The following is a 23,161-nucleotide window of genomic DNA, read 5'->3' on the forward strand; positions in this document are numbered from 1 at the left end:
TTACAAAATGAACTTTCTCATAAACATCACACACCAGTGTAATCGTTTCAGGAGATTTGCAAAATAGAAACACATCTTTAAAAATAGACATCATTTTAATACCTAACTTTAGGCCTACCTTTGTAATACCAAGTGTCCTTGTCGACAAAACTCATGCAGATACTTGCTATCAAAATGTCATTTAGGTATTTAGGTTTTATAGACTCGACTTATAGAACCTGTTACAAATAACGTACTAGGGATTTTGTATTCCTGCTCTCAAACTACTGAAGAAAAACCATAGCATTGAACAAAAATCCTTTAAAAACAAAAACAACAACAAAGCTTATCTAAATGGGAAGAGCTCCGCCCTCAAAACTATATCTTTCAATAATTTTTTAGTTATTTCCCATGTTCGGTATCAAACAAAATAATTAATTATCAATAATTAATTTACTAATTGGGTATTTTTTAAAATTCTTGTTTTGTCAGGTACAATAAATAATTTGTTTAAAGTATCAACTTGATCGGAGAATCCGCGAGGGAGAAATAACGTTGACAATTATTTAAGGGGACTTAACCCAACAATTTTAGCCACATCAGTGAATACTGCAGGATTAGTTTCCCTTGTTGGTATCGAACAAAAAAAATAATTATCAGTAATTAATTGACTAATTTGGTGTTTTTTAAAATGATTCATGTCTTGTTTATGCCAATGAATAATTGTGCGAAGTTACAACTTGATCCGAGAATGGGTGTGGGTGAAATAACGTATTAGAGATTTTTTTAACATTTGCAACAAGATCTGACAATCAGGAGGATGACCAAAATCCTCAACCCAATTACTTATCATCACTCTACAGGACCATCAGCCTCATAAGCCATCGCAGGAAAATCCTATTAAAAATATTCTTAACCTTCTAAAACCAATAGCTAACAACATTATATCAGAAGAACAAGCGGGTTTTAGACAAGGTCACAGCACAACAGAACAAATCCTAAACCTCAGGATACTTTGCGAGAAATAGCTCCAACACTAACATAACCTTTTTCACGTCTTCATTGACTTCAAAAAAGCTTTCGACAGAGTATGGCATGGGGCACTCTAGGCGACAATGGAAAAATGTAATGTAAATCAAGATTTAAAAGTTATCCAAAACCTCTATAAATAGACCACAGTTGGAGTGAGATAAACCTGCCTACTCTTACCAACTCTTTGCAATGTCTTCCTTGAAAGGATAGTGGAAGATGCTCTCGGGGGCTACGAAGGCTATATAACATATGGCAGCAATACCGACTCCCCCCCCCCCCACACACACACACTAATTATGACCAATAACCAACAGCGCTTTAAAGGGGACATCAGCGGTGGCGAAAAGCTGACAAGAGTCCGTAGTTTTAAATACATTGGAGCTGTTGTCTCAGATGAAGGAACCAAACCTGAACTACTGGCAAGAATTGCACAGTCTTATCTTTTTTACCTTTACCTATCCCTTAGTCTGCTGGACCGTAGGGGCACCACGCAAGATTCGTCGACCGTCCTTTTCCATTCCTCTCTGTTCTTAGCCTTAGTTAGAACCTCATTCAATGGCGTGCCCGTCCATTCTTTTATGTTGTCCTCCCATCGCTTTCTCTGTCTGCCTCTTCGTCTTTTTCCTGGTAGATTTCCCTAAAGGAAGGTCTTAGCAAGCCTCGAAGATCTTGTGATATGGCCATAGATTTTTAGCTTGCGTTTTTTTTACGACAGTTAGCAGGTCATCATGAGGTCCAATCGCTGCAGTAACGCTGTCTCTAATCTCTTGTTTTTTTTTTTTTTTTTTTGCGGTATTTGAATGTGATACCTAGTATCCTTCTGTAGCAGTCTACAGCAACACTCAAAACAATCGGGACAAACAAAGGCATAGCACTAAAAATCAGACTGATGCGCTCCCTGGTCACGGTCACATTCTTGAATGCTTACGAATCTTGGACGCTGACAGCAGATCTCGAGAAGAGGATCCTTACAATGGAACTAAGATGTTAAAGAAAGATCCTAGGTGTCACTTACAAAGACCACAGCACGAATGAAGAGATAAGAAACAGGATTAATGCAACTATTGAATCCCACTCTCAAAAAACGTAAACTTAAACTCTATGGCAACATCACAAGGTCCTCAGGGCTCGCAAATACCTTCCTCTTTTATGGAGAAATCATAGTTTGTGAACAAAATTATTTGAATTAATAAATAAATTTTATATAATGTCGCTTCCCTTCTGGTATCTTGGCCGATTCGGTGGGGTAAAGGGGGGGGGGGGCGACTGCATGCACTGCCCTCCCCACTCTAGCCCTATGAGTGGGGGGGGGGGGGCGGTCCTATTTTTAATGAAGAAATCATAGTTTGTGAACAAAATTAGTTGAATATCTATATAAGCTGCGTATTGATATATGAACCCATTTGTATATTATGTCGCACCACACTCTAATCTCAAATTTTATGATAGTAAATATAAAATGAAAAAGGGTTGTACCAGGTGGGAGGAGCGATACATGCAATCACCTTCCCCCCATCGGACAAACCAATACTTTTTCTTTTTGCATTATAGTTAAGAAATTACAAAATAAATAAAAATCTGTCACTAATATAATTTATAAATGCTATAAATTAAATTCGTATATCGAGTCGCCCCACCCCTATTCTTTTAATGCCAAATGCAATCATTAGCAGAAATTATAAAAAGGAGCGAGGATTAATCGTTTTCACTCTACCGCCCCCTTATTTTTCCAGACGAACGAAGACATGACGTTTTAAAACAGGATAGTCAAATATGGCGAAGGAGTTTATGTAATTTCACATGAATTTATCATTTATTTTAAGAAAGACTTTGCTTTGGAAAATTTAGAATCCATACGAAATTTTTCAGCATAAGAGTAACGATTGAAATAAATTCTAAACCCAAATAATCTTTTCCTAGTCGCCTTTTCCCAACTTTTACTCAATCTGATATTTTTCTAATTAAATAAATTTGGGACAATAACTTACAATTCATACTTAAGTCCTAAAAATGCAAAAAAAAAAAAAAAAAAAAAAAAAATTAGAGTAGAATCTAATTGGTCCATTTAATTTCTTCTCCAACTTCCGAAATTTTTTTGTTTAGAGCTTTGAATTATAGTTCTGTAACAAAACAAAGTTACAATCATGCCTTTTGAACAAAATGTATCACTTACAAATGAGCATTAAAAAAAAATATTTATCGAATAATTTTTTTCGGCGGCGATCCTCATAGCCTTAATCTAAATATGTGGGATATCTTATCTTATCAAGGAACAAATCGGTTTTATTTACAATGTATTAAGGCCTATAAATTCATATTAGAATATTTTTCAAGTAAAACATTATTCAAAAGGTCCTTTTTCATAGGATGAATAATGAGCTTTAGGTCAGGAGAATGCGTTTCTGCAGTGAAAAATACAAGATAACGCTTTTGGCGTCGGCGCTTGGCCCCGAACACCACTGATGAATAATGACCTGTAGATGTCAGGAGAATTCGTTTTTGCAGTGAAAAATGCAAGATAACGCTTTTGGCGTTGGGGCTTGGCCCCGAACCCCAATGATGAATGATGACCTGTAGATATCAGGAGAATGCGTTTCAGCAGTGAAAAATGCAAGATAACGCTTTTGGCATCGGCGCTTGGCCCCGAACACTACTGATACTGATAAATAATGACCTGTAGATGTCAGGAGAATTCGTTTTTGCAGTGAAAAATGCAACATAACGCTTTTGGCGTTGGGGCTTGGCCCCGAACCCCACTGATGAATGATGACCTGTAGATATCAGGAGAATGCGTTTCAGAAGTGAAAAATGCAAGATAATGCTTTTGGCGTCGGGGCTTCGCACCGAGCCCCACTGGGGAAGCTCTCTCCCAGACCTGCAACCTGGGTTGTTTTTTTTCGCCTAAGGTTGAGAAACACTGATGTACGCACGTTTGTGCATAAGGTTAGGGTTTACTGGGCGTTAGGGTTAGGGTTTTGGACGAAAAATCCCCCTTCCCCATCCAAAGTTTTGGATCCGCTAGTGGGCCTAATCTATATTATACTTACGTAAAAATATAAGTAACGCTTATAAAAGTCAATAAAATTGAAGCAATTTAATAAATTTACTTTTATCACAAAATTACGGTTATACGGCTGATTAGGCCATGTTGGCTTTAGACCTAGATATAGTATCCAGCCATATTAAATTTTTATTTCTTTTACTTTGAAAAATTATAACGATCATTCTAGAGTTTTCCCCATGTGGCCAACGAGCTAGTCAATCTTTTCTCAGCGATATACAACTGTTAAATTTATAGGAAAATGGTTAGTCATTTTTGAGATCAGCTGTCCGTTTTCCTGTGTCCAGGTTTCTGCTGGTTCCACGAAGATCTGACTTGAATAGAGGTATTGTAAAAAGAAGACAGAGGAAGCGATGGAAAGTCAACATCAAAGAATAAACATTGAATGGATGAAATCTACCCAAGGCAAAGGACAGAGAGGGATGGAGAAAAACGGTTGACTGATCTTGTGTGGTGCCCCGACGGTTCATTGAACTAAGGGATATGTGAATTAATTATTTCACTTGATATCGAAAAAGGGAACTTTAATTCTACTTTATAGAGAAAATTGTAAGTGCGGAGTTCTTTCCCTTATGTAAGCTTTGGATTTTTTTTTCTTGTTTTCCTTGATGCTCCGATGAGATTTGTGCACAGTATATATATATATATATATATATATATATATATATATAATATATATATATATATATATATATATATATATATATATATATATATAATATATATATATATATATATATATATATATATAATATATATATATATATAATATATATATATATATAATATATATATATGTGAGCAGGTCAGGCAGGCGCGAGTGGGAGGGCCTATTCTTGCTGCTGCTCAACATTAAATTTTATACAGTAGGCAGATGTTTGCGCTACTGGGTGGGCTCATCTGTGACACCTCAGTCTACGACCAAGGGCCTATTCTTGCTGCTGCTCAACATTAAGAGCTAGAGTCACCTAAGTAACCAGACATACTAAACTAAACTAAATGGAAACAAGATAACAAACTTTAGTTTACGATAAATAAAACAAAATGAAACTTTATTTACATGGAATCAAATAATAATAAAATATAATATATACACTAAACACTATAAACTACCCTCTAAATCTACACCACTACAAACACTAACAAACTAACCAAACTAACTAACACAAACTGATCAAACCAACTATCTAACAAAATCACTACAACTACTACACTAGACCTAGATCTACACAAACACACTACCATAAACTAGTCTAGATCTACAATATCCTACTATTACACTCATAACACTAACACTAAAACAAGAATATCTTATTCTTAGGCTCAGTACCTTACTATTCACTAAGAACAGAACTGAGAAACAGACTATAAATATAACTAATTTTACCAAGGCATAAAAAGAAACAAAATAACACTAGATTCTAGCTTCCCTAGAATTAGAATAGATCTAACAACAGTAGTTATAAACAGCAGCTCAAAGCAGTAACACAGCAGTAATAATAGCCTGCAAAACATAAATGCAAAACTATATTAGATCTATATTCTATTAGGACTGATGGATGCCGCCATCTTCCGTACAGCATGTTGTTAACTATTATGACAAATAGTCCAAGTAGAAAATAAAATAACTACCTTACACATAGTATAGATCTAGTAAAAAAATATAAAATATTTCTACACTTACAGGCCGTCCCAGGTACAGGAATAAAAATATAATTAGATGACAGACCACAACGATCTTCAGCTGTCACACAGACAGATATGGTACTGACCACTGGTCAACTGTACACTGAACTGTTTTTAAAACAGCGTGGCATCACTTTTTATACACAAAAAGCGGAAGTAGAAATAATAAGTTTGGCACTAGCCTATAAAAATAAAATATATAAAAATATAGCTCTGGGAGCACAAGCTCACATTCATCCCACCTTAAATTTTTGCGTCCTCGCAAAACAAAATACTAACAAACTACTTAAAATGCATTACATACATACTGCTGACATATTCTACCATCAAAGAAAATACACACTAAAATCTATTTCACACAAAAATATACATCTCCATGACAAGACTTAAATTACATTGCTTTACAAGGACAAAAGCAAAAAAATATACACTTCATCAGCTAAAAACACAAGTAAATACTCTTGATTCTGTACATTCTCAAATATAGGTACAGCAACTACTAAGCTTTTAAAAAAAACTTTTAAATACACATGTAGATAACATGTACTCATAGAGTTATTACAAACTAATACATCTTGATACATTGGAATGCAACCAACATATTAAATAAAAATTAGAAATATACAAATGAAGAATTGTGCTAGTATGGTGAGGAAACGAACTTCATTTCCTCCTCTCGTAAATATCGGTAAGTACTGCCGTCTTCTGCCTCCACCATGTACCAGCCAGAAGCATACTTGGGTACTGCAGTAATTACAAAACACGAGGGTTCATACTGCATGAACATTCTTCCCTGGCCTCTGACTCTCTGTTCGACAAGAACTCGGCACCCAATGTTCAGAAGGTCGTTCCTTTTCTTCTGCAACTCAGGAACCTCATGAGAAAGCAAGGTGGATTCTGGCTGGACCGGATGAAACTGTAGGAAAGGATTTGTCTCCCTACCTTCTTCTGCATGATTACTGGAAGTGCCAGGTGAGGCAACTTCTGAATGAATCGACATCATTTCTGCCACTGCGGGTTGGTTTCTGCGAACAATTGAATCAGGAGCAGTGTTGGATCGCCTAGGATTCTGTGGCACCTCAATCGACAATTCTGTTGGCTTGGGGGCAGGTTGCAGTTGTACTGCCTGTGGTTGTTCCACTGCGGCAACCTGAACGTGATTCACTGCTGCAGTGACATCAGGGCAAGCTCGGGTGAAATGGTTCCGGCTTCCACAATTCGAGCAGTTGCTTCTAGAAGGGTGTTGCTGGTGAGCCCGGTTCCCTGGCTTCTTTCGCTGACCTTGGAACCTGTTCTGCAGCCTGCAATTTCTTGCCAGATGGCCAGGTTTGCCACATGTGTAGCATTTCCTGTTCTTCATCGTTGGCCTCTTATGGTTAAGAGTGCGTTTTGGTTGCCTACCCGGTTGCGAGGTTATCTGTCTCACATTGCTGCTAATGTGATCGGGCTGATGGTTGTTGCAGTGGGGACAGCTATAGTTCTGTGGCCCTGAAAATTGTAGGCGCACAATCTGGGCTACAAGCTCCTCCACTTGCTTGGAGAGCGCAGCTAGCTGGCCTTCAATCTTTATCTCACTGCATGTCACCTTGGTTGTGGCTTGAGAGGTTACATGTTCATCTTTAGCCCATCTGATGGCTATGTCCCTTATGGACAAAAAGCTAATGTCTGGTCGTTCAAGCAACCTCTCTAGTAAATCTCTCCTAAGGGCTCTGTCGTTGAGATTTTCCACAAAATGATCTCTCAGGACAGTTTCATCAAGGACTGTTGCTGAAAGGGTACTCTGTCTGTCTACCACTGCTTTGAACGATTGCTGTAGCCGATGCGAGTAGGAGCGAATAAGCTCTCCTGGGCGTTGACTGATGCGGTAGAGTTCTCCCATAAGCTGAGAGACACTCCTCCTCTCCCCATAGGATGACCGTAACAGTTGGGTCAGTGCCTCTGGAGACTCCCTGGTTGCTTGAGGGTAAAAACCAAGCTCAGCCTTCACTGACTCCCCCAGATGAGAAATCAGGAACTCACACTTCTCATCTGGCTGCTGTATGTGCTGGGACTTCCAGGCTCTCTCCATATCTTGAAGGAACTCTTCGACTTCCCTGGCTGGGCCATCGCCATGGAAGCGTCGAATGTTCCACTCCGTTCTTGGCACTACAACCAGTGTCTGAGACGGCTGCATTCTTGCTGCTGCTGCTGAGTCGCTGTTCATCTACGTAACTACTCAACAAAACTAAAGCCTAATAACCTCTCTAACAAACGCCTAAAGAAAAACTGAACTATACACTATCACTACTTCCTATCACTGCCTAAACTCGTACAAAAACCTAATCTATCCCAATAAAAAAATACAAGTCTGGTCACTCAAGCACAGATCCCACTTCTGACACCAAAAATGTGAGCAGGTCAGGCAGGCGCGAGTGGGAGGGCCTATTCTTGCTGCTGCTCAACATTAAATTTTATACAGTAGGCAGATGTTTGCGCTACTGGGTGGGCTCATCTGTGACACCTCAGTCTACGACCAAGGGGCTAGAGTCACCTAAGTAACCAGACATACTAAACTAAACTAAATGGAAACAAGATAACAAACTTTAGTTTACGATAAATAAAACAAAATGAAACTTTATTTACATGGAATCAAATAATAATAAAATATAATATATACACTAAACACTATAAACTACCCTCTAAATCTACACCACTACAAACACTAACAAACTAACCAAACTAACTAACACAAACTGATCAAACCAACTATCTAACAAAATCACTATCTTATCTTATCTTATATAATACAGACGTTACTTCAAAAAAGAAGATGATTACGTCCTACGCGTCATGCATCTACACAAACACACTACCATAAACTAGTCTAGATCTACAATATCCTACTATTACACTCATAACACTAACACTAACTATTACACTCATAACACTAACACTAAAACCAGAATATCTTATTCTTAGGCTCAGTACCTTACTATTCACTAAGAACAGAACTGAGAAACAGACTATAAATATAACTAATTTTACCAAGGCATAAAAAGAAACAAAATAACACTAGATTCTAGCTTCCCTAGAATTAGAATAGATCTAACAACAGTAGTTATAAACAGCAGCTCAAAGCAGTAACACAGCAGTAATAATAGCCTGCAAAACATAAATGCAAAACTATATTAGATCTATATTCTATTAGGACTGATGGACGCCGCCATCTTCCGTACAGCATGTTGCCAACTATTATGACAAATAGTCCAAGTAGAAAATAAAATAACTACCTTACACATAGTATAGATCTAGTAAAAAATATAAAATATTTCTACACTTACAGGCCGTCCCAGGTACAGGAATAAAAATATAATTAAATGACAGACCACAACGATCTTCAGCTGTCACACAGACAGATATGATACTGACCACTGGTCAACTGTACACTGAACTGTTTTTAAAACAGCGTGGCATCACTTTTTATACACAAAAAGCGGAAGTAGAAATAATAAGTTTGGCACTAGCCTATAAAAATAAAATATATAAAAATATAGCTCTGGGAGCACAAGCTCACATATATATATATATATATATATATATATATATATATATATATATATATATATATATATATATATATATATATATATATATATATATATATATATATATATTGTTACGAATCTCCCTATCCAGGCTCGCTGCAAATGGTACCAAACCACACCACCAACTTAAAGAACTTGACAACTTTGGGCTTCAAAGTAACGTAATAGTTTAATGTCAATAAATAACAGCCAACACTGTACAATTGGCAGCACGTAACACAAGACTGTACAAATATCTCTCCGCCGTATCAACTCTTGCACTGGTCTCTCTGTCTCGTCTCGGACTTGTACTGAGCCGTTGTAACGAACTGTAGATCGGGAAGTTGTCACTCCTGGTCTCTGATACCTTCGCTCTTTATATGGGGTCCCTACTGGCCTTCTCGAATCGGACAGAACGTCGCTCGACCATTCTGGGTGGTCAGATGACTACAATTCTCGTGACGCTCCTGAGCTGTGTTCACGACGCCGATTTTTCCCGAACCGTCATGTTGAAACTCGTCTCGGCTGACCGTCGTAACTCGTCACGCTCGACCGCTCATCTAGCGCTGGCCTGGGGCGATTGGCGTTGGCTTCCTCTTCTTCTTCTTCATCGTTCTCATTGTTATGTTGGAGTGTTCATATGACTAGACCAATACATGAGATGAACTGCGCAGTGGTTTCCAAATCAGGGAGCTCTCCATATAGTTTTCTTTCTATTGGGGTGATTTGGGGCCAATGTCTTATACGGGCCTCTTGGTAGAGAGAGCAGTTTTGGAGGACGTGGTCGGCATTTTCTGGTGATACTCCACATGGGCAGATTTCACTGGTTCCAATTTTGAGCTTCCGGAACATGTGTTGTCGCATTCTGTTGTGTCCGGTCCTGAGTCGAAAGATTAGACGTTGGTCTTGTCGGGATAGCTTATAGTAAGCATCATCTTTCTTGTGATTTGGATGGGAGCTCGTCCATTTCTCATTTATTTTATCTACAATTAATTTCTTCATTTCTTCTGGATAGAGTGCAGAGTTTACTTGTGAGTTTGTTCTCCCACTCTTGGCGAGTGTGTCAGCCTTCTCATTTCCTGCTAGTTGTATGTGAGCTGGTATCCATTGAATAACAGTTTTTTTGCGTTGGCTGACTACACACACCACCCCCATCTGGCTCCAAATGGCTCCCTGTTTACTGTAATCAGAGATGAGTTAAATTTTTCGTTTTGTTGTATTAAATCAGACCAAATTCATTAAAAAAGCTATTTAACTAATAAACTAATATCTTTAAATTATATATTTAACTTAATTCAGCATTTTTTCTACTAATTAATTCAAATTAACAATTCTTAGCTTAGGACTATTTTGTCTCACTAATCCTTATAATTTATTAGATCTAGATCTAGTCTATATTTATTATTATATCCTTAGATTTTAGATCTAGTCTGTCTAGTGTTAGACTTAGACTTTAATTAAGGCTTTAGATCTACTAATCATCTACTAATACTACAAATAATAACTAATAGTAATATTCTATGTAGTTAGTTATACACGTAAATATATTGATCTAGAATTAGATCTAGATCTAGTCTAGGTCCACATTTTGAATTTAATAAACCATTTGATTTGATTTAATTGTCATTGTAAACTAGCTTTCACTTTAGATTTAGACTTAACTTAGGCATTGTAAACCTTAAACTAGATTTAGACTAGACTCCTTTAAAAACTAAAATCAAGAACAGTCATCATGAAATTGCTCTGGCTATTTATCCTAATAATCACCAAATGCACACTAGCTGAACACAGAACTAGATCTACCTTTGTCAACACTAAACTTAAAAAGGAAACAACAGTCATAATCAATCATCACACTTTAGAACAATGCAACTTCAAAAATAACCTAACATACACATCTATAACATTAAAGAAGATTACCCATCACAAATGGAAGTTCTCAATCAGACACAGCAGAAATAAATACCTATCACTGTTAATATTAATGGCAGGAGATGTAGAGTCAAATCCAGGGCCTAGATCTAAAGATAGATGCAACATCTGCAAAAAAATATGCACCCTGAAACAGAAAGCCATTCAATGTGACACCTGCGATGAATGGTACCATGCATCATGTCTCCATATGAATACACCTGTGTATTATGCCTTAGGCAACAAAGACGCATCATGGCACTGTGTACCGTGTGGGTTACCTCAGTTTACATCAGGACTGTTTGATTCCTTTGATGCGGACACTTCTAACCCATACAACATCCTAAACACCATCCCGAACCAAACTCACCAACCACTAGCCAGATCCACTCCTGTTAAACCTAAATCTACTAAAATTAATACAACAGCCTCACTAAACAAACCTACTAAAGAAGTAATACCAAAATACCTTAAAACCTTAGTTATAAATTTTCAAAGCATTAGGAACAAAACAGCAGACTTAGAAATTTTATTAGAATGTGAGAAACCAGACATAATTGCAGGAACAGAAACTTGGCTGCATCCTGAAATTTATAATGCAGAAATTTTCAATAGTAATTATGAAATTTTTAGAAAAGATAGGGCTGAAAATCATGGAGGAGTTCTTTTAGCAATAAAAAACACTCTTATAGCAGAAGAAATTACCTTACCTAACTCAAAAAATGTAGAATCAACATTTTGTAAAATTAATACCACCTCAACATCCCTAATAATAGGCAGCATTTACAGACCACCAAATTCTAGTTTAGAATACATGCAGGAACTATGTAATCAGATTACTACACTTAAAGAGACAAATAAAAATGCAGTTTTTTGGATTATGGGTGATTTCAACCTACCTGATATAAATTGGAAAACACTAACCATAGATAAACACCAAAACCTTAAGGACATAAATGAGCTTTTCATAGAAACTTTACACAACCTAAGTTTAGATCAAATCATTAAAAAGCCAACTAGATTAAACAACACATTAGATCTCTTCTTAACCAACAGACCTGGATTAGTAGTTGATTATGAAATTATCCCTGGTCTATCAGACCATGAGATCATAAAAATACACAGTCAGATAAAAGCAGTAGCCAATACAAAACCCAAAAGAAAAATCTTACTCTGGAATAAATGTAACCTAACACAACTACACCAAGCTGCACTAAACTTTCAACAAACATTCTTATTAGAAAAAGACATTAACCAACCAGTCGATGACCTCTGGAATTTCATTAAAAACCATCTTAAAAGCATAATAGAAAATCATATACCAACTAAATACACATCAAACAAAATAAATAAATGCTGGTTTAATAATAGACTAAAGAAGCTTTGTAAACAGAAGGAAAACCTCTATAGAAAATTTAAAGAAACTAATGCAGAAAGAGTTTACAAAAAGTATATAAAAATTAAACACTTAACCCAAAAAGTAAGCAGACAGCTGCAGAGTGAATACATAAACAATGTAATATCTAAAGATAACAACAAAAACCTATGGTCATACATTAAGTCTAAGAAAATGGAAACAACAGGCGTAGCGCCATTAAAAGATGAACATAACATAATACATAATGATAATGAAACTAAAGCAAACATTCTAAACAAATACTTTGCATCAGCATTCTCAGCCCCAGGAGACAAAGACATATTACTGAATTTGAACCAAGTAGACAACATAGAAGACATAGTAGTACAAGAAAATGGAATTCAAAAACTATTAGCCAACACCAAACCAAATAAAGCTTCTGGACCTGATGGTATTCCAGCTAGATTACTCAAAGAACTAAGTAATGAGCTAGCCCCAGTGTTCAAAATACTCTTTCAGGCTTCACTTAACCAGGGCAGAGTACCAAAGGACTGGAAAGAAGCTAATGTCACCCCCCTATTTAAAAAAGGAGAAAAATCTGACCCAGGGAACTACAGACCAGTATCACTTACCAGCATCACATGTAAAATCCTAGAACACATAATATGTAGCAACATCATAAACCACTTAGACAAACATAATGTCCTCACACCATACCAACATGGCTTTAGGAAATATAGATCATGTGAAACACAACTAATAGGACTAATTGATGATTGTTCAAAAGGTTTAGATAATAGTGAACAAATAGATGCTATCTTACTAGATTTTTCTAAGGCTTTTGACAAAGTTCACCACCATAGTTTGCTTAAAAAATTAAAATATTTCGGCATTAATGGTCCACTGCATCAGTGGATTAAAGACTTTCTGATAGGGAGAGAACAAACTGTAATAATAAATGGCTCTAAATCAACACCGATAACAGTAAACTCAGGTGTACCTCAAGGTACAGTCTTGGGTCCACTACTATTTTTAATTTACATAAATGATTTACCAAATTGCATTAGTTCAGGAACAAAAGTCAGATTATTTGCAGACGATTGCATAATATATAGAACAATAAAAACAACACAAGACACAGATATTTTACAAAGAGAATTAGATGAATTACAGAAATGGGAATCAAATTGGAGCATGTCTTTCCACCCAGAAAAATGTCAGTTGTTAAGAGTAACAAAAAAACTAAAACAAATTAATTCCACTTATCTTATTCATGGCAAACCAGTATCACAGACTAAAAACGCAAAATACCTAGGTGTTATAATAAATGAAAAACTATCATGGAATCCACATATTGATGAAACTACAAAAAAATCAAACAAAGCATTAGGATTTATTAAAAGAAATTTCTATAAATCAAATAAGAACATAAAACTAAAATGTTACTTAACCTTGGTTAGGCCAATAATAGAATATGCATCTTCCGTTTGGGACCCCTCAACTCAAGAAAACATTAAGAAACTGGAACAGACACAAAATAGAGCAGTGAGATTCATAACAAACGAATATTCACATTTGACTAGAGTAACACCTTTAGTAAAATCACTAAATTTAGAAAGCCTTCAGGACAGAAGGCTCAAAAGTAAAGTAGCAATCATACATAAAACACTGAACCATAATCTTCAAATACAAAAACAAAATTTAATAAAATACTCTGAAAGACACAAAGATAAAGGCACATTCCTCGTCCCATATGCTAGGACAAATTTGTACAAATACTCCTTCTTCCCTAGTGCTATTAGAGCATGGAATGGGTTGCCTGAGCTAGCCAGGAAAACCAGTGACTTGGCAGAATTTAAGTCATTGGTTAATATGCATGACTAAATGCATGACGCGTAGGACGTAATCATCTTCTTTTTTGAAGTAACGTCTGTATTATATAAGATAAGATAAGATCTGTGCCACTACCAGGTTTATAACAACATATATAAATATATATATATATATATATATATATATATATATATATATATATATATATATATATATATATATATATATATATATTTATTTATTTATTTATTTATTTATTTAATAATTGTGAGCAGGTCAGGCAGGCGCGAGAGTGGTGGCCTATTCTCTTCTGCTGCTCAACATTAACTTATTTATAACAGTAGGCAGGTGGTAGCTCTACTGGGTAGGCCCAATCTGTGCACCTCGGTCTCCGACCAAGGGGCTAGAGTCGCCTATGCAACCAGACAGCACAATTAAACTAAACTAAACTAATCTAGCTAACTAAAAGAAAGCAATAACGAAACTTTTACTTTAGGATAAATAAAACAAAAAGAAACTTTATTTACATACACAAATAAATCAATAATAAAATATAACATATAGAGCTACACTAACACTACAACTGAACTCATCAACTAACTAAAACCCTCTAAATCTACAAACACTAACAGACTAACCAAACCAACTATCTAACTAAATCACTACAATTACTACCCTAGACCTAAGCTTAGAATTAATAAAATATAACAAAAAAAAAAGGTACAAGGAGGCGATGGCAGACTAATGGCAGTCTAATGGCAGACTAATGGCAGACTAATGCAGACTAATGGCAGTCTAATGGCAATAAGGATAGCCTGCAAAAATCAATACATAAAAACGTTAAAAAAATAGTAAAAAGCTAGACTAGACCTAGTCTAGTACATAAACCTACCTAGAGACATGAGGTAATTACATATTAGTAATTAGCCTCCATGTAGCTAGTAAAAGCCACAGAATTTAGGTCAAGTCTACGCCACAACCCACACAGGCTGGGTAGACAATAAACAGATCTAGACAACATCAGATAAAAGTCACAACAATACACATTAGATCTAGGTTAATGAGCCGACTTATATAAAGTAAACAGATTGAAATACAGATAAAAATAGATAACAAATAGACCTGGGGTCGCACGCTCACATAATATATATATAAACTGTAGAATTCAAAAGCTGAAAAGTGCGTGGTGGTCCTAGAAATGTTAGAGGTAGTCATTGTAATAAAAAAGAAAAAGATGTGACAGCAGTTATATGTGTGTTTGTGTACCCTGTGTCTGTGTAGAGGGGATCTGGTCGAAAAGCAACATAGAGTATTTTAAATATTTTAATATTGAATTCAGAAGTTGAAGAAAAGTTAGAGACTGTACGTAGTAGTAACTTTTTTGTTGTGGTCGGGGGGGGGGGCGTATAAATAAAAGTAATAATTGAATCCACTGGCCAAAAGCATGTGTATATGTGTTCGGTTGAGGGTGGGGGCGTATAAAGCGGGTCGTTCCAAATCAATTCAAAAGTTTCCGTCAGAGAAATTACAATGCGCGGAGTGAAAAAAAAAACAACAATATTGGGGTTCTAAATAGAGAGAGAGAGAGAGAGAGAGATTAGTATAATAGTCTTATAATAGTTTCATGCATGATCAGTCTAGAGATGAATATTGACACTACGTAGAGAGAATTAAAGCAACAACGGAGCTTCGCTTAAGTACAGATCTGATGGAGAAGCTATGCTATAGTTTTATGTTCTTAATTTGATTTATAGTAATTTCTTTTAATAAACCCTAAGGCTTTGTTTGATTTTTTGATATTTTTCTTGGTGGAAAGACATGCTCCAATTTGATTCCCATTTCTGTAATTCATCTAATTCTCTTTGTAAAATTTCTGTATCTTGTGTTGTTTTTATTGTTCTATATATTATGCAATCGTCTGCAAATAATCTGACTTTTGTTCCTGAACTAATGCAATTTGGTAAATCATTTATGTAAATTTGGTTTAAAGATCTTAACGTAGCGGACAAACTCATACTTGCACACACGATGGCTAACAATGAGTAACATACATACAAACACGAAATAAAAAAAAAAAAAGAATAGTGTGGCAGCTTAATGAACATGTTCTAATTTTAGCAACATACACACACATCACATGATCAAAACAAAAAAAATGGCTGAAGCTGTCAGACCGAAACATCGAAAGCAAACTAAGGTAGAATACTAGAGTCTAAATTTTGTTGACTTATGTCATATTTATTAGATTATTGAAGATCATGATGATGATCTGATCTAGTGAGTCAGTGTCAGTACTGTTCTTCACACACTGGGCTCGTTGTGTCGGACTCGATCACAGGCCAAGATCAAGACTGTGAGTGTGAAGACTCCAACAGTCTTGAACAGTACTCCAACTCCATCTCACATTCTCAGATCTCTGAGTCTGATCTCGTAACTTTAAACTTACTACTTAGCTTACTTATTACTAACTTACTACTTAGACTTAGTCTTAGTTAATAACTTTAAAAAAAATTAACTTAGACTTAGATCTAGTAACTAGTAAGTTAGTCTAGTGAGGTGTCTTGACTGTATGTGTATTTGATAGTACTCTGGGTATCTGCACCAAACTGCCGTAATGCGCCATACAGAACCACACCGCAGAACCAAGACCAAGTTGTCTGTATTATGTATAGTGTAGTGAATTGGACTGTAGCAAACCCGGACTGTACTGAACTGACGTGACTGACACCTCCGCTATTTATCTAGGATCCCTAATGGCCTTCTAGAACCAAATGGAAAGTTGCTAGACTGCAGCTAGACCATTCTGGTTGATCATATGACTATGTCCCTCGTGACGTTCCTGAGCTCTGTTCACAACACAGATCCTTCCTGAACTGTCTTGGCTGATCATCTTAACTCATCACAGTTTACCACTTGTCTAGCGTTGGACTGGAGCAATTTGCGTTGGCTGTCTACACACACCACTACCTTCATTTGTGTCACCACCAGGTTTATTACAATATTATATAGATCTAGACTCTATTTTTACTCTAATCGAGTCTCTAGTCGACTACACTAGATCTATATCTATACACAGTATACTCAGTTTATTATATAGATCTAGAAATATAGCATATCTATATAATAGAATATTATTATGATATAATATTTTATAATACTATTTATTATGATGATCATTATCAATTATTATCAAATCAATTGAATTTTTCAAATATGAAAAATTGTCATATCTCATATCATGAAAAAATTGTTGATCTATATTATAAATTATATATTTTTATAATAATGCATACTCCATATTATTAGTTAGATCTAGAGTAAGTTATCCACGTCTAACACCTATAGGCCAAAAATTCAAAGTTTGACTTTGACCTCAGATTATTTAATAATGGTTTGACATAGAAAAGAAAATTAAGTACCAAAATGTTCTTCAGTTTAAGGAAAATAAGGATTTGTACCTCTAACCTATATCAGTTATTATATTTAAGGTCAAAGAGGCCATATGTCATCATTTAATCAGAACAAATTTTTCACACTTTATTTGATTTTGAACACTATAATTTGTTCCAAACGGTCTTGATATTTTGGCACAATAAACTCAGATTTTAATTCTATATTAATATTAATTAAATTCTAAGATCCCCAGGTATAGCCCCTCATATGAAATCATAAAGCTAGGTCACTGGGATTGTGTCTTCTACACTGACTTTTAGACTGTAATTTTATGTTTGCATGATTAATTGTGTGTTAAGTGTTTGTGTTTTTTTGTGTGTTTATTCTTTCAATAAATTCCTAATACAGTTAAAATCTTGTAATTCTTGTAGTCTAGTACAGGCTAGGATGGCCATTCTTGCCTAAATAGCTGAATCCTCTATATATTTCTATAAATCTAGATCTATCTAGTAGGTCTACATCTAGGCATTTAACTTCATTCCATGTATTCAACTCGCTCCCAACATATGCCCATTTATTCTCTTTAAAAAAAACAACAACAAACAAACAAACGAATAAATCAAAAGCAACATGTTTTTCAATATAAGATTATTAACATCGATGTCTAAAGCTGGTTGTTCGGAATAAATTTTGGAAAGAAAATCGTAATTTAATACAAGCACCCTATTACATTTTTTAAAAATGAAATCAAACAACTTGGCTTATCAATCATATGAAATCAGCTATAAAAAAAAAAAAAGAACCAATTTTGGCGGGCTCATTAGCATAGACAGCCAATTTAAAAAAATATAGACTTAACCCTAGGAAGAGGTAAAGTCTTATTAAATACAGATGTTACTTCAAAAAGAAGATGATTACGTCCAATGCATCATGCATGTTAACCAATGGCTTAAATTCTGCCAAGTCATTGGTTTTCCTGGCTGGCTCAGCAACCCATTCCATGCTCTAATAGCACTATGAAAGAAGGAGTATTTGTACTACTTTGTCCTAGCATAAGTCATCCCGGTAACATAGAGAAAAAAAAACAAACTGACCTACAAATTTAAAATTCTTTTTTCTTACATAAAAAGACAACAAAATGGAAGGAATTGGGTCAGAATCATTGGAAAATGGACAATCGCAGTATACAGAGCGCTGGTTTCATATTAAATAATATCATAATTTATAATAATAAAATATATGATTATATTCCACTTGTTGTAATGTCTACATTTAGATTAAGATTGTTGAATTTTAATAAAACTGACAAGACAATAGTACCTAATAATAATATGATATTTACATCATCACAAGTGATAGAAAATTAAGATACTTGGTGTAAATAATCTAAACTTCCTAGATCATAGAATGGAATAGATCTAACAGATCTAGATAAACTTCCTTGATCATAGAATGGGATAGATCTAACAGATCTAGATATAATCTATCAGTGTAGGGTTAGGGTTGTATTTTTAGACTTTTTTTAGGAGTATTAAATGAACCCTAAGACACTAGTCACAAGAATTTTAAATAGTTCTATAACTACATTATTCCACAATCACCACTACTTGTAGGCAGGTATCAAACTGGTCAAGAAATAAATAAAAAAAAAACAAACCTCATAGATGTAAAAGTTTCCCTTTTAGACCTTATGGTCTATAGGGCAGATGATGTAAAGGTCATATGTTTTTGTGGCCTATGGTTAACGAATGTGTCATGTGGCCAGCACAACTATCAACCGCCTTTACTTTTCCCCAACTAGTATTAGGTATCCATTAGAGCTGGGTGGACTCTGAGGTGCCCAATGATTCCAAAATTAAAAATCCTAGTCTTCACCAGGATTTGAACTCCAGACCCCGGTTTGGAAGCCAATCGCTTTATCGCTCTGCCACTGGGCCTCCTCCTCATAGCTGTAGTCACCATTTAAGAAGAAAACATGCAATAGAGAATGTCTGCAATATATCTTTCTATGCCTTTATGTCCCCTGCATGTGCATCCAGTAAGTCTTGATTATTGCTTCTCTTAGTAAGTGAAGAACATTCTTTCCAAATAAAACCCACTAATATCCCATGCTTTTTGTTGTGTTAAATACAAACCTAATTAATAACTTATCAAGATACTATATGAACAATATAAAGGTCAGAAAGGGTTTATACTTCCTTGAACTCCATCAGGGTCAGAGCACAAAGGACTGGGGTAGATACAGTAAGACACACACACATTTTATTAAAAGTGGGGACACTAATTATACAGGTGACCACTCACCAAGTTCAGTGATCAACAGGCCACTAGAAAAAACAATCCAAAGATGAACACAAAAAAAACCTGCCCTAATGTATTAATAGAATATTATGTCAACAATAGTTTGTAACGCATAACTAGAAATATACTTTTTTTTCTTTTTACAGATTAAAAAAGTGAAGCCAGTAACAAAAAGTAGAGAGATTTCCCCCATAAATGATCCACTATCCGAGATTCAGGCAGATAAAGAAGACATTTTAGTTATCAGTTCTGACATAACCGAGGACAGCTTTAAAGACACAAACCTGCCTGACCTGTTATTGGAAAGGAACACCCTGAAAGAAGATGTTATTGTTAAACTTAAGGATGGTTCATCTGAAGTTTCTAGTGAGATACAGTCAGAACTAGGAGGCTTGACTAGTGAGCATCAAGCTCCTAGTAAGACTCAGCCAGCACTGAAAGAAGATGTTATTGTTAAACTTAAGGATGAGTCATCTGAAGTTTCTAGTGATAAACAATCAGAAATAGGAAGCTTGACTAGTGAGCATCAAGCTCCTAGTAAGACTCAGCCAGCTTGCTTGGAAAATGAAAATCAAAATGTGAATTCAAAAGGTATTGAAAAATGTGTAGCATCAGAACCCCATAATTTGCCCCAGAGACCACAAAATTTGCCATCATTGATGTTATCTTCTAAACAACAGTTTCCAGAGTTAAGTACCGGAAGTGGGGCAAGTTTACAAGACATTTCATCTAGTAAGAATACGTTTTCAGAGCATCAAAATGGGAAGCCATCTATCCGAACTTCAATGGAGTTACCATCTCCTGCTGTTGTTGAGGATCCTAATACACCAATGTCTCGAACAGTTTCTCCATCCACTCCAAAGATTGTCAAAGAGAAAACATCTCCCACTGTACCTGCAATTATACTGGAAGAGAAAAGCCCAAATTTACTTGCCCAGGAAGCAATAGCAAGAATGAAAAACTTGAATATTGTTAGTAGTTCAGCTTCCGAAGTTACCAGCAGTCCTGTTCTCCAACAAACAGGCTCTAGTTCCTGCCATAAGTCAGAAAGTATAGCTAGTCAGCAGGCTCAGTTTAACCTCCTAAGCAGTAGAACACAGACAATGTCACCACAACATATCTATCCAATACATCAACTGGAGCAAACAAAGGAAATCACTAAAACACCTATGTCTCTGACAGATCTCCTATCATTGTACTATAACCCAGAGCTGGCAACTAATGAAAGATTTGTGGAAGAGTTCACTCAGGTATCTTTATCTTGGTTCCCTGACATCTCATCAAATGAGACATTTCATCATTGCAACATTTCATCACCATAACATTTCGTCATTGCATAAAGTGCATTTTGCAAACATAAATACATGTAGGTGTAATTAAGTAATTAACATACTGAGCAAGTTAACCCTAACCCTAAATGATGAATTGCTATAATGATGAAATGTGGCAATGATGAAATGTCTCATATGATGAGATGTCTGGTCACCCTTTATCTTCACTGCTTTTAGACATTACTTAAACTGAAAAAGGGAAGAATCTCAGTTATCCTCTACATTTACAAAATTATTAATTCATCAACAATCCTTTTCAATATATTCTGAAAACAAACATACACTGTTTTTACTCAATTGTTTAATCTTTAAACTGGGGATTCCCAAACTGAATAGGTGTTCAACAAAGGATGGTAGTAAGTTACTAGTACACACAAATTAATTCCTTGGTAAAGGCAGAAATAAGATTAACCATGAGCTTTTAATTTTGAGGTTTTCTCAAATCCCCATGGTTGATTAGACTTGTATATCTTTGTTGATATTTTTATCAAGTGTAATTAAATTAACTTATTACAAGGAAAATGTATTACTATTTTTAACATATAAGACGAATTGGATCATTTGTCATTTTTTTTTTAAAATTCATCAGCTGAATCAAATCTTTCAGCCCTTTCCCTGATCCCCAAGCAGGATAAGAAGAGGGCGGGGGTGCAAACTTTTTTTTTTTCGCAGGGGAGGGGTCACAAGAAAAAGTTTGAGAAACACTGCTAATGCTGAATTTAAAAAAAAACAAACATGTTTTGAGTATTATTATTACAATTAGGGAATAATTCAACCAAAAAGAAGGCCAGTGTTCCTCTAAAGGTTTTGAATGTGGGAAGTGTTCCACTACAGAAAAGTTTAGGAACTCCTGCCTTAATCTAAAAGCATCTATAGATAGTTTTAGTGTTGTTGGAAATAAGGATTTTTGAATAAGTTGAATAAATATAGAAAACAAAAAATTAAAACCAGACCCGACAGTAATGTGATAACATTCCATGAGGTTATTTACTTATTTGATGCAACAGAAAGAGATCAAGAAAGAGAACCATGAGTTCTATGAGATTGTGTCCAACTATAATCGAGCCAGAAGGCAACTACTTAGTGTGGAAGAAGATATTAAAACACTGCAAAAGAATTACACAGCTCTACAAAAGGAAGTTTGGATCACTCATGTGAAATCTTTGTCAGTGCAGGTATGTGTTCCTTTCAGGAGGGAGCCAGGTACTCTTCTACTTGACCATTTTGTTCCTTTACTTGTTTACTAGAATAATAGTCCTATAGTCAAGTGAAAATAATAGATAATATTTTGTAATAAAGCCTGAGCCAAAGTCTAAAGGCTTATACATCGTTTCTTTTATTATACATCATTCCTTTTAAATTTTTGTGTGTGATTATCTATAAGAATTGTTTTGCAGTAGCTAAATTTGAGTATGTCCTTTTTTCTTAAATTTTAAACTTTTTCTTTTTTTTTTTTTAAATTTATAGCTAATATAGTCATGCATTATTTGCAGTTCCCTAGGTCATTCAGAATTATTGCTGTGTCTAAGTTCCTTACTATATCAAGCCTTTTGCTAGATTATATTGAGTTTTTAAAATAAGATTATAATTCATACATAGTCAGGCTTTTTTTTTTACTTGTAAAATATAAGGTTTTTATTATTACCAATATTTTTGTCTATAAATCTGAAGATAATTTTTGACCAAATGAAATTTTGGCCTACCTGTTCTTTAA

The 23,161-nt window shown here is 35.3% G+C and overlaps 2 protein-coding genes across 3 annotated transcripts in view; one reads left to right on the plus strand and one right to left on the minus strand.

Annotated features, from left to right (window-relative positions):
• Positions 1 to 4,885: 4,885 nt before the first annotated feature.
• Positions 4,886 to 9,306, minus strand: LOC129925628 (uncharacterized). Its single transcript, XM_056025259.1, has 2 exons — positions 9,079 to 9,306; positions 4,886 to 8,899 (listed from the first exon to the last, which is right to left on the minus strand). Exon 2 carries the CDS (start codon positions 7,959 to 7,961, stop codon positions 6,399 to 6,401), a length of 1,563 nt encoding a protein of 520 aa, XP_055881234.1. The 5' UTR covers positions 7,962 to 8,899; positions 9,079 to 9,306; the 3' UTR covers positions 4,886 to 6,398.
• A 7,249-nt stretch (positions 9,307 to 16,555) lies between these two features.
• Positions 16,556 to 23,161, plus strand: part of LOC106051703 (ectopic P granules protein 5 homolog) — a 47,378-nt gene continuing 40,772 nt past the window's right edge. For both annotated transcript variants that reach the window (XM_056027040.1, XM_056027041.1), the window contains exons 1-3: positions 16,556 to 16,619; positions 20,263 to 21,366; positions 22,455 to 22,622. In XM_056027040.1, the coding sequence (XP_055883015.1) occupies positions 16,560 to 16,619; positions 20,263 to 21,366; positions 22,455 to 22,622 (1,332 nt within the window). In that variant the 5' untranslated portion in view covers positions 16,556 to 16,559. The remainder of the gene's footprint in view (positions 16,620 to 20,262; positions 21,367 to 22,454; positions 22,623 to 23,161) is intronic.

Source organism: Biomphalaria glabrata, chromosome 4 (genome assembly GCF_947242115.1).
Source record: "Biomphalaria glabrata chromosome 4, xgBioGlab47.1, whole genome shotgun sequence".
NCBI classification, from domain to species: Eukaryota; Metazoa; Mollusca; class Gastropoda; family Planorbidae; genus Biomphalaria; species Biomphalaria glabrata.